The following is a 12,233-nucleotide window of genomic DNA, read 5'->3' as shown; positions in this document are numbered from 1 at the left end:
CATAGAGAAGTGACCCACACGATCCACTTGCAAAGACTTCATGTTCTGTTTGGGTGGACAAAATAGCGCACTTGAAACGCAGAGCCCAAAGCTGTGTCCAATCACGTTTCTGTGTGTGTCCCAGATGCGGCCCCAGGAAGAAAACAAGTGTTTGCGGAATTTGGTGGCCAAAGGCCCTTCGGCCCGGCTTTATTCTCACCACCACCCCACTTCCTCTCAGGGCATCCCCTGCCCCCAGCCCGCAAAATCCATCAACCAGAACCTCGGGGTAGGCCCTGGGTTCGTGCCCCGGCTCCCGAAACCCAAGCCGGGGTTCTCCAGGCGAGAGCCCCGGGAAAGGGGCTGGGCACGGGCAGGCGGGGGGGCGCGGCGGCGGGGGGGCGCGGCGGCGGGGGCCCCAGATCCCCGAGGGAGCGCCGCGGCACGGCCGGGGCAGGGGCGGGGAGGCGTGGGGCGCAGCCAATCCCCGGGCCGCCCCCTCCCCGGCCGCGGCGAGCAGAGCCGGGGCGGGGGAGCCAGGCGGCGGCGGCGGCGGCAGCGGCGGCGGCGACGGAGCTGCCGTGGGGAGGGATGGAGAGGGGAGGGGGGAGCGGAGCCGAGCGGAGACAGCCGCGGCGCTGCAGAGCGGCTGGGGCGGCGGCGCGGCTCCCGGTGCTCCCCCCGGCGCGCGCCCCGAGTCGGTGAGGGCCCGGTCCGGCGGCCCCCGGAGCCATGGGCTGCATCGGCTCCCGGACTGTGGGTGGGTACCGCGGCCGGGCGGGGACAGGGCTGGGCCCCCCGGGCCGCCCTCCCACCCCCTCCCCCATCCCTCTCCTCGCGCGTCCGGGCGCCCCGCTCCGCACCCGCCTTGCCCTGCTAGCTCCTTCACTTTCCCTCCGTCCGCCCGCGGTCCCTCTGTCCCTCCTTCCTGCCCGCTCTCCTCTCGCGCCTCCGGGGCTGTCATCCCGCTCGGCTCGGTTCGTTCTCCCCGTCGCCCTCCCGCAGGCGCGGTCCTCTCCATCCTCTCCATCGTCCTCCTCTCCTCTCCTCCGACGCTCGGCCCGACGCTCGGTCCCCTCATCCCTGCCCCTCCAGGCCATCCACCTCTGCTCCGCCGTCCCCAGCGCCTCCTCGCATTCCCCACTCCGGAGCAGCCCCCCGCGAAGGACCCCCGGCCTCCGCGCCAGCCCCGAGTCTCTTTCGCACGCCCCCCACGCCACCCCCTGCTGCCGCCTCCATCTGGCTCGGGTGCTTTGCCCCATCTCTCTCCCTCTCCGTTGCCTTTTTCTGTCGTTCCTGCCTCCTCCGATTCGCTTTGTTCACGTGCGTTTTCCCTCTGGGGCGGGGGCGGGATGAGCCCGGGTTCCACGCCCGGAGGGACCGGGCCAGGGCCGGGTGGAGGGAAGGGGCTGGGGGACGCGGGGAGGAGGTGGGGGCTTCGAGGCGCTGAGAGGGGTCGGGAGCGCGCGGCCCGGGAGGGTGGGGCCGGCCCTGCCTTGGCAGCCGGGGACCCGCCGGCACCTGTCAGCGGGGGCCGGCGGGGCGGGGCCGGCTCTTTATTTACCTTTGACGCGGGGAGGGAAGAGAGGCGCCTCCTAATCCACCTTCTCCCTCCAGCTTCTGCCTGGCTACCGCCCCAGACCCCCACCCAGGCATCCACTCCGCTCTCGCCGCTCAGCGAATTCATCCAGCCCTCTCCCACCCCCTCCCCCATTCTTCCCCTTTCCAACTCCCAATTTCTCCCGCCTACACCTCCTGGTGACCTCAGGCTGAGAGAATAATTCGTATTATTATTACAAACACACTCACTCTCCAGAAGCCTGATTTCCCTGAGACCGGTTTATTTCCATGGATACCCCCTCCTCCTCTGCTTTCACCCCTTCTCCCTGGCTCTCTCCCTCCCCGCTGCCCCCCACAGCTCTGACTCAGCTCTCCGTCTCCCACAAAGGCCACCCCCCGCTCCCCTCTCCCCCCGCCGCTGCCCTCCCCTGTCTCCCTTCTCCTTAGGCTCTTCTCCGCCTGCCCCATTCCTGCTGTGTCCCGAGGGCCATCTTTTCTCTTTTCCCCCAGTCACCACCCCGCGGAGCCCCAGGGAAGAGCAGGCCAACTTTGGAGGGTCCTCCCTCCTCAGTCCAGTTCACCAGCCCCTTCCTTTCCCCCACCCCTGCTGATGTGCGGAACGCCTCCTCGTGCCCAGCCCCATTCAATGCTCCCCTTCCCAAAAATGGAGCTGACCCTAAACTCACAATTGTAAAACCTCATAAGTATAAAGGGTCTGTATGGTCAGATGGTTCAGGCAGTCATCTGATGCTTGAATAGTCCCTGTAGGAAGACCCAAGCTGTTCTTCCCCAAGACTTCCCGGAGCACCATCCTGCCCTCAGTCCAGGAGTCTCCACCAGGAGCTCTGTCCTGGCTCTAACAAGCACCCTCCTTCCCCTGAGTCCTGCAGTTTCCCACTCAGCCCTCAGACCCTGTCCACCCCTCCCACCATCTTCTGTCTTCTCTCTGACTTGAATTCCTATTTTCTTAATTCCTATTTTTAAAAGTTCTCTCTTCTCCTTGTGCTCCCCACCTTCCCTCCACTTTAATCCATCACTTGTCTCCCTACAGTCAGGTGAAATGCCTCCAGGTCACCCTTGGCTTCTCCGCTCACTCTTTCTGGGAGGACACACCCAGCTCCTTGCTATCCAACTCCTGCCTCAATTCCCAGGAGTCCTCTTCCAGTCAGTCAGACTCACGGATGCTTAGGAAGGGCCCACAGTGGGAGACACATCCCTGCCACCCTAAGCCTAGAGAAAAGCCCTTCACTAGAGCAGTTCTGCCCTTATCTATAGACTTGTAATAGAGAACAGCCCAGCTCCCATACAGAAACCCTCCAAGAGTCCTCAGGAAGGAATAAGAATTGATTTTCTGATAAAACCCAACCTCTGCCCCTCCACATAAACAACAACAAATAAGGCCATATATCAGTTTTTCTGAGTGCACTATTCTTGGTTGAGCTAAAACTGGATATTTGGGCTCAGCATTACCACTTGTCTCTCCTAGAATTTGGAGAGCGCAGGAATATAAGAGGAAATGGGCAGCTGGGGTAAGGGAGGGGTGTGAAGGGCTGGCCCCAGGGTGTCACCTCGGCTGCACAGGGAGGTGAGGGCGGGCAGCTAACTTTCTGGCCCCCTCAGGGAACGAGGTGATTGCAGTGGATTGGAAGGGCCTGAAGGATGTCGATCAAATCAACATGGACAGCACCAGCTCACTGCACGGGAGCAGCCTCCATCGGCCATCGACTGAGGTGAGACCTCACTCAGCCACCCCGAGTCTCTAGCTGCCTGCACTTCCTCAATTCCAGGGCAACAACCTAAACACTCCTTCAGACTGACACGTCTACAGAACATTTCTCACAACACATGCCAAGCAGTCCACACGGAGAACCCAGGCAGTGGTGTCAACCTCAGGAAAGCCCTCACATCCCACACTCGTGGAAGGCCCTCTGAGGAACGGGGCTTCCTTGCATTCCTGTGAGTGACTGGGATGCCTATTCCCTTTCCTCTCTCCACAGCAAACTCGAACTGATTTCTCCTGGGACGGCATCAACGTGAGTGCAGCTGCCCCCAGACCTCCCCATCCTCCCGAACTCCTCCTCCTTATCTTCTCCCTTGCACCTTCCAATGAGCACGGTATTCCTTGGCTCCAACAGGCACTGTGAGCCCTCACATTCTCAACCTGTGCCCCAGCTTTCCAGGGCACTGGGGGTATATCCCTCCTTGGGACTCTTGGGTATAGTAGCTTTCCTTATCATCTGCCCTAGCTCAAATACTTTTTCCTGGAAACCATGAACCTTCTCCAAGTATAAAGCACGCCCGTACCTTCTTATTTCTCTGCCCTTCCTCCCACGTTCCCAACCCAGCTCTCCATGGAGGACACCACTTCCATTCTTCCGAAGCTTAAGCGAAACTCTAACGCCTATGGCATTGGGGCCCTGGCCAAGTCGTCGTTCTCAGGTGAGACTCCCGATGTAGGAATGCCTTCAGACAAAATAATGCTGACAGACTCCTTGGCTCAGTCTCCCTGCTCCTTCGAGGTTGATGAAGACCCTCATCCTCACACCCTGACCTATTCACCCTTCTGTCAAGCCTCCCATCTTCCAGGCCATTCCCCCCACCACCCCATCTATGGAGTCCTTAGGGGAGCCTGCCCCAGTGGGATGGAGTCTCATGGGGCTGGGGTGGGAGGAATGGGGAGGGTCTGGTTATGGGTGTTGTGTGATATTCTGGAGGATGTGGGAAATGTCTGGCCCTGTAGGGATCTCGCGGAGCATGAAAGACCACGTGACAAAGCCCACAGCCATGGGGCAAGGCCGGGTGGCCCACATGATTGAGTGGCAGGGCTGGGGGAAGACACCAGCTGTTCAGCCACAACACAGCCATGAGGCCGTGCGCAGGGATACGGATGCCTACTCCGATCTCAGCGATGGCGAGAAGGAGGCACGTTTTCTAGCAGGTATGTGCACCCTAAAGCCTCAAGAGACACATTTTCAGGATGAGGTGGATGGCCTCCAACCTCATCCCCTGTGGCAGAATTAGCTCCATCCATATTTTGACCATAGATTCACATTTCCCAAACAGCTCTAATTCTAAATATTTTGATGTGCTAATTCAAATTAGTGCTCTTAAACATATTTTTATAATCATCTCAGAAAATGAGTGGAATTAGATGGGGATTTGTGGGTCCACCCATCCCAGATGCCTTCTCTCCTCATCATGAGACTGTCCAAACCCTGAACTCCCTCAAGTGCAGGAAAAAAAAAGGGCAGGCCTTGGTCTTTGAAAGAAAGAAAGACCTTGGGGATTTCTTTTAGTCTTTGCCCCTTAGCATTTCGAGTCATGAATTCACCTACTAGACTCATTACTTGTGACAACCACTAGAAGATTAAGGGAACTGTGTGAGGAGATGGGAGGCCTACAGAAGAGGTTTAATTCCAGGAAAGTAGTGTAGGTCTGATAACAGGCATGCAATGTGCCTACAAGAGTGGCCAAGCCCTAGTGCAGGTCTAAATAAGATGCCTAGAAAGGGATAGGTCTGGAAGAGAAAGGAAGTATCGTTGTGTTGGTGATACGGGTGGGAGGAGAAATATCAGTGAAGAGGGTCACAAACATGTAGGGTGGGGGCCAGGGGCAGTACCAGCTTCAACGCACTCATGGATTTGACTAGAATAGGGATCCCATCCCTATAGGAAAAGTCTACCCATCCCCTTTTCCTTCCAATCCCTTGAACTTCCAGTTTTATATCATGGTGGACCCACAAGCCCACGATGCTCTCTTGGGGGTCTCTGTTGATCTTGAAATCTACTCTCTAGATTGCAATTCCTAAAAACCTCCAAAGATAAATTTCTGGAAATCCCGAATTTGAATCTCTTAGGATATCTCACCAGAAGACCCGTAACTCTTTCCCCTAGGAATCCTAAATCTGACTTTTTAGGAAGTCCCCCACAATACTCCATTCTCTGGGGACATACACAAAGGCTGTGCTGTCCAGTACATTAGCTACTGGCCTCATGTGGTTATTGAGAACTTGGTATGTGGCTCTTCTGAATGGAGATGTGCTTTTAAGTGTAAAATACCAGCTGGATCTCAAATGCTTCATATAAATAAAATAATGTAAAATATCTCACTAATGACTTTTATTTCGATTATATGTTGAGATGAAAATCTTTTTATATATCGAATTAAATAAGTTCTATTATTTCAATTGATTTAACCTGTTTCTTTTTAATTTTAAATGTGGCAACTGGAAAACTTAAAATGATATAAGTGGCTTGCATGGTATTTCTACTGAACAATGCCTCACTAAGATGTCTTCCTACCCCACGCACGTGTCTAAAGATTTCGTGAGATATTTTGTGGTCGTTGCATTTCTTCCTGCAGGTGTCATGGAGCAGTTTGCTATCTCTGAGGCCACACTCATGGCCTGGTCTTCCATGGATGGTGAGGACATGAGTGTGAACTCCACCCAGGAGCCATTGGGCTGCAACTACAGTGACAACTACCAGGAATTGATGGAGAGTCAGGGTGAGAGATGTTCCGGAATCCAACCTCTGGAGCCTGCAAGGCCTCCCCAACTATCTCAGCTGCCTCCACTCAGCTCCATTCTTTTAAGACTTCCTTGTCCATCTCGGCTTTCCCATTGTCCTCCCTACTCCCTGTGCGCTCTGTGTCTTACTCCCGGTTCTCTGTGCTGTCTCTTGTGCTGTCTGTGCTGTCATTCCTGCTCTTGACATTTTGTGACCCCACTGACCCCCAGGATTCTTTTTCCAGATGCCCTGGCTCAAGCCCCCATGGATGGATGGCCTCACTCTTACGTGTCCCAGGGTATGTACTGTCTGGGGTCGTCAGATGCCTGGGAAGCCAGCGACCAGTCCCTCATTGCCTCTCCAGCCACAGGATCCTATCTGGGGCCTGCATTTGATGACTCACAACCCAGCTTGCATGAAATGGGACCTTCCCAACCGGCTTCAGGATACTCTGCTCTGGAGCCTCCACCTTTGCTGGGGGGAGACACTGACTGGGCTCCAGGGGTAGGTGCGGTGGACCTGGCAAGGGGCCCTGCCGAGGAGGAGAAGAGGCCATTGGCCCCTGAGGAGGAAGAGGATGCAGGATGCCGGGATCTGGAGTCACTTTCCCCAAGAGAAGACCCTGAGATGTCTACCGCTCTCAGCCGGAAGGTGTCTGACGTCACATCCTCAGGTGTGCAGTCATTTGATGAGGAGGAAGGCGAGACCAACAACTAGCTTCCTCCCCCAATGCCCTGCCGTCCACTCCCACCTGAGGGCCATGGCTGTGACCCATACATTCCCTCCCCCCAGCAGTACAGCTGAAACCAGGCAGACAACATTGGGGAACCCAGGAGCTTCCAGTCCTCTCCCGGAAATGGAGGACCAGGATGGGATTTTATCCAGGCTTACACTCTAGAAACCCACAGGCCTGGGAACTGAGACCTGGGCAACTAGATGGCCATGAGCTTGGTGTGACTGTGGAGAAGGACCTGGGCTGCGGGCTTCTGGGTCTGTGCTGACAAAGCCTCCAGTGTGTGCACCCTGAAGACGGGGGCAGTGCAGCTGTGCTCAAGACTGGATCTCAGTTCTTCACTCCCCGATTTCGTCTTCCAGGAGCCATAACTGTGCTGTCTGAATGCCTCCTTTCTCCATTTCACTCTTGCTTTTCCCAACTCTGTTTTCTCTGGCTGTGGCCCCAGATCATCCTTACTGAGAGAACAGACCTTAGGGGCTGTTGGACATGGCTGGACAGGCACAGGGGAGGCTGCCTGAAGGGCACGTCCATGTGGAGAGTGGAGAGGCTGCCTCAGCGGGTCATTTGGCTTCTGAGATCAGGAGTCGAGGAGGAGGTGGACGTGGCAGCTGAGATCTACAGGGGGCACAGACGTGGTTCTTTCTATCAAGGCCTGCCCAGAGACAAGAGTCACTGAGGAGACCAAGAACAAACACAGCCCCTTGCTCTGGGATCTTGAATATCCCATGGCTGAAAGGAGGATCCTAAGGATCTGGGAAAAGACCCAGCTGGGGCTGGCTGCTCCAGCTCTTGCTTCCCTTTCAGCTTTCTTCCATCCCTGCTCCCGGAGCCTGGCCCTGAGGAGGGTGCGGGGACACCCGTCTTGGATACACCAACGCAGGATGCAGGTGTCGCCAACAGCGGGGGGAGCATGAGGGCTGTCTCCCCCTATCCACCCCTGTCCTCTGAAGCTGTTTACACTTTTCTCTTTGCCTTTTCTACATTTTTATAACTTCTTGGGCACTCAGGGTTGAGTGGGGTGGAGGGAGGAGTCCGGTGCTGTCACTCCCTCAGCCAGTCAGGGTTGCAGCTGAGGGCCAGGGTGGGCACTCGGCACCTTCTGCCCCTTCTTCAGCTCCTCCCAGGACTCCCAAACAGCTTCACAGCTGTCCTCCCTGCCTCCCCAGGCCTCCTACCGGAGGAAGACAGGAAAATTCGCGGATTCTTCTTTCCAGGATGGTGTATGGTGAGACACAAGCTTGCCCTCCCACACTTGGCATCCATGCTGGTGGGGACTGAGCAGCATATGCACCCCAGCACTACTGTAAGAGCACAGGCAGAGGACGGGCGGAGCGAAGCAGCGGCGCTGTGGGCTGGAGAGCCCTTGGCCCTGCCACTGCCAGGGTAGCCCCTCCCCAGCCCTTGGCACAGGCAGAGTTTGGGTAGGAGAGAGAGGCCTAAGAGGCTCACTGCCCTATCTCTTTCTTTCTTCACACCCTTCCAAGGCTCCAGCTCCCAGGCTTGTGTCCTACCCACACTGTCAGGAGTTCTACCACTTGCATCCCCTGCTGGAAGGGAGCACTGTCGTCCTCTCCCAGCCTTGGGCACAAACTTTGCCCTCACCCCCAGGTCCCAGAACTTATTATTTTATAATGAGGAGGTTGAGAGTTGGGGTGTTTCTGTCCATCTATGATCCTGTTCCGCCATCAAGTTCATACTCTCCTACACACACTCCTGGGATGCAGGCAGGGCAGGGGTTCTGTGTCTTCCCTGGAAGGGGGACAGTGGTTATCCTGAGGCTGGTTTTTGGAGGAAACATGGGCTTAGGCAAGGTGAGCCAAGGCAGGTGCAGTCACCTAACTGAATCCTCCTGTACAGGGGAAGAGTCCTCTTGTACTTGCGAACATGTGCTAACTCCGTGTCCCAGGACCTCATTTCCAGGAACTCTGAGAGGTGGTTTAGCATGCCTGCCCTGGCAGCTGTTCCCCACCCATCTCCTGCTGCAAGCTCTGGGGTTTTGCATGTTCATGTGACCTTCCTTCCTCGGGGTCCCTGGTTCCTCACCTTCTCCAATGTGTGCTATTCCCACATCACCTCTTCCTGTCATCTCATCCTCTCAGTGCCCATATTATCTCCCCAGACCACAGTGGACAGCTCACCCACTGAGTGCGTTCATTCATTACAGTTCCTTTTTGCTCAGGCCCGGGGGAGTTAGGAAAGGTAGACCACAGCAGCTTTCACTCCTCCTTCCCTTTCCCAAGGAAGCCACATGGTCCCTGACAAAAGATGACTAAAGGTCTGAAGGACTCTAGCAGGGTTCATACATGAACCTGGTGTCCCCAGGGTGCTGGCAGACAGAAGTCAGGTGGGGGTCTGTCTTCTGCAAGGAGCTCCCACCCGCTCTGAAGAGAGAGACTGAGGAGCTGGCCTGGGACCATCTTAGGACTCTTCTGGTGCTGGGGGCAGGGTGCATGGGGGTTGCTTATCGCCTATTTCAGGGGGTGGGGAGGGGCATGTGCAGGAAGAGGCTGCTGCGGGGTGGGAAAGGGTGGCTTTTCCTTTGGGGTTAAGGCTGTGCAGCACGTTTTACAGCAGTCCTGGAACAGGGCTGTTTTTATATTCTTGTGAATGAAACTGCTCTTGCTAAACGATTTTCTTTTTGGGGGGGGGTGCACTTTCATTTTCAAATGACTTTATTAAATGAAAATCCAAATCTTCCATTCTTCCCCTCCATTGCCCCCTCCACCCCCACACACCTTCCTTCTTGTCCTCGTGTTGAAGCGGGGATCCTGGGGAATGAGTAGTATCTTCTCCTCGACCTCACCTATACATCCCACACACCATCTTCCAGGTCTGGGAAATATCCATTTTTATGGCCAATCTCAGCATGTTTTCTTAATGTGACATTCCCACCCCAGGCCCAAGAGAGATTCTATGACATATATTACAGAGAGAATTCTATATCAATATATATAAATATTATAGATTATGTACACAAGGGCATGGGCTCAAATGCCCACTGCCAGTCCCCTACCCAGGCTTCAGCGTCTCTCTTGGCCTGGGGAAGTGGGAGGGACGTGATGCTGGAGAAGGTTACAGGCTGTGTTCAATGACACTAAACAGAACATGGTGGCATCCTCTGGCTGTGACTGTCTTATTTGGGGGATGGAGGAGACTGGGAACAGGGGAGGCAAAGGAGGAGAATGTCGGAGTGGGGGCACAATGGCAGAATTAAGCAAAGCATACGGGATGGCAAGGTTTGGGGAGAAAAACCTTGGGTACGGAGCAAGGGTTTGGGGATGCTCACAACACCTGGCCTCCCTTTGTAGAGAAAGCGCGCTAATGGAGTGCACAGCCAGGCTTCCTGCTGCTGATCTGGGGAGGGTGAAGATGTGACTGTCCCAAGTGCAGGCAGCACTCAAGAGCCCTGCCATCTTGACGCTTAGCTCCTATCTCTCTACCCCTAGGAGAGGCATCTGAAGAACCAGTCTAAGAGGGGGCTGGTGTCTGAGTGACCCAGTGACCTAGCTGCTCTGAGCCCTGATTCTTGGCAGGAGAGGCCCTGGCTAGAGCAGCTCCAGGGCAGAGCTGACCTTTGGCAGGACAAGTCAAGAACTACAGTGGAGCCGGGCGCGGTGGCTCAAGCCTGTAATCCCAGCACTTTGGGAGGCCGAGACGGGCGGATCACAAGGTCAGGAGATCGAGACCACCCTGGCTAACACGGTGAAACCCCGTCTGTACTAAAAAATACAAAAAACTAGCCGGGCGAGGTGGCGGGCACCTGTAGTCCCAGCTACTCGGGAGGCTGAGGCAGGAGAATGGCGTAAACCCGGGAGGCGGAGCTTGCAGTGAGCTGAGATCCGGCCACTGCACTCCAGCCTGGGGGACAGAGCGAGACTCCGTCTCAAAAAAAAAAAAAAAAAAAAAAGAACTACAGTGGAGAGAGGGAGGATGTGTTTCCTAGGGAGTAACCTGGACACTGGAGGGCGAGGGAGCTGTGCTGTGGAATAGAAGGTTTTCTGCCAGAGGGAGTCAGCGGACATCATGGGGGCACAATTGTTGGGCAACAGGGCACCTGCTTCTCTCAGTGCCCTAGTCACGGCCTGGCCTGGAGACGCATCGGGGTCAGAGGCAGATTGCAGGAGCGGACGTGGGCCAGCGCAGGGCTCCAAGAGAAGCGGCTGTGGCTGGACTGGAGGCACATTCTGGGGTGGTCAGTGCCTGAGGCCATAGGATGGTCCCATCCCCTCCTCCAACATGGCACTTACAGGGCCACAGTCGTTCTGGGCCTCCCCTCACCCCACCTCTTGTAGACACTGAGGCACAGATAGCACAGTACTGGGACAAGAGCACTGGGGAATTGTTGGGGGCAGCGGGAGGCAGAGAGAGGCCGGGGATTCCCTTGCTGCATACCAGGAACACTCAGGAAGCCCCATGGAATATCAGGGGTGCTTTGCTAGGGTTAGGGCCACCTGCCTGGCTGGGAATGGGGAGAATAGTCGAAATAATTGACCAAGGCTCCTCCCTGCCTAAATGCTGATTCCTCCTTTAAGACTATCACTATCACATTAAAAAATTCCTGGAAGAGGCATGGAATGTGGCATGACCTCGCCACATTCAGGATGCACCCTGCCCCACACAAGTTCACCCTCAGACTGGGCCTCTGGACAGTCTTTATGAGGAGGTCGTGGGAGGGGGTCAAAGGATCAATTCATCCTCATCCTCCTCGTCTGTGGATCGCAGGCTGGGGCCCTGCAAGATGTCAGCCAGCTCCTCTTCCAGCCCTGGACTCTCCACCAGTTCCAGCTCCTCCAGCTCACCCTCTACCTTGCCTGGGGCCAGGGAGAGAGGGGGCTCTGGGGAAGGGGATGGCACAGGGGTCTCTGGGGAGGCAGCAGTCACATCCCCTGCTCCAGTGGCTCCAGGCCTATCCTCAGGCAGGTTCCAGTTCTCTGCAGAAGGTGGGGGTCCCCCGGGACTCTTTCGAGTTGAAGTCGTGTTCCGGAAGCTGGCAAGGGGAGGGCGGAGCTGCACCCCAGACTTGGTGTGCCCCTCAATGGCCTTCTGTAGCTGAAGAGCAGTGGAAAAGGAAAAGCGGGTAAAAAGTTGGAAAAAGAAAAAAGATGGGGGCAGTGAGAGACAAACAGAAAAGAACAGATACAATGAAAGGACCAAAGAACAGGAAAGACACAGAGTGGCAAAAGGGGGAGAAAGAGAAACAGACAATAAGGAACAATCAGAGAAAGAAGACAGAAAAAGGACAAGAAAAGGGGCGTGACAAAAGATCCACCTGCCCAGACTCAGACCCTTGGGTGACCTCTTCCTTCCTAGTGACCACCTGCAGCCACATCCCCCCACTGCCCTATTTCCACAGCTTTCCCCAAAGCACATCCCCGAGAAACAGTGACTCATGCCTGGAACCCCATCTGAAACCCACACTATCTACGGAAGATCACATGGGCCCCATCTGG

At 55.8% G+C, this 12,233-nt stretch overlaps 2 protein-coding genes across 7 annotated transcripts in view; one reads left to right on the top strand and one right to left on the bottom strand.

Moving 5' to 3' along the window:
- The first annotated feature begins 601 nt into the window (after nucleotides 1–601).
- FAM131B (family with sequence similarity 131 member B) lies at nucleotides 602–9,897 on the top strand. 3 transcript variants are annotated; one of them, XM_045388207.2, is made up of 8 exons: nucleotides 602–739; nucleotides 1,075–1,302; nucleotides 3,160–3,269; nucleotides 3,537–3,572; nucleotides 3,885–3,978; nucleotides 4,280–4,477; nucleotides 5,902–6,045; nucleotides 6,292–9,897. In XM_045388207.2, exons 1-8 carry the CDS (start codon nucleotides 712–714, stop codon nucleotides 6,762–6,764), a joined length of 1,311 nt encoding a protein of 436 aa, XP_045244142.1. In that variant the 5' UTR covers nucleotides 602–711; the 3' UTR covers nucleotides 6,765–9,897. The 3 variants fall into 3 exon arrangements, with proteins under 3 accessions (XP_045244142.1, XP_045244143.1, XP_045244145.1); XM_045388208.2 differs by lacking the exon at nucleotides 1,075–1,302; XM_045388210.3 differs by lacking the exons at nucleotides 602–739; nucleotides 1,075–1,302 and adding an exon at nucleotides 805–956.
- Nucleotides 9,443–12,233, bottom strand: part of CLCN1 (chloride voltage-gated channel 1) — a 39,190-nt gene continuing 36,399 nt past the window's right edge. For all 4 annotated transcript variants that reach the window (XR_012432966.1, XM_045388212.3, XM_045388213.3 and 1 more), the window contains one exon: nucleotides 9,443–11,832. Coding sequence is in view for 3 of the 4 variants with exons in the window: in XM_045388212.3 (XP_045244147.1) it covers nucleotides 11,461–11,832 (372 nt within the window). In the remaining variant the exon portion in view is untranslated. The remainder of the gene's footprint in view (nucleotides 11,833–12,233) is intronic.

The sequence above is a fragment of the Macaca fascicularis genome, chromosome 3 (genome assembly GCF_037993035.2).
Source record: "Macaca fascicularis isolate 582-1 chromosome 3, T2T-MFA8v1.1".
Taxonomy (NCBI): Eukaryota; Metazoa; Chordata; class Mammalia; order Primates; family Cercopithecidae; genus Macaca; species Macaca fascicularis.
The sequence above is the reverse complement of the archived record's forward strand: the minus strand, read 5'-3'. Positions and strand labels throughout refer to the sequence as shown.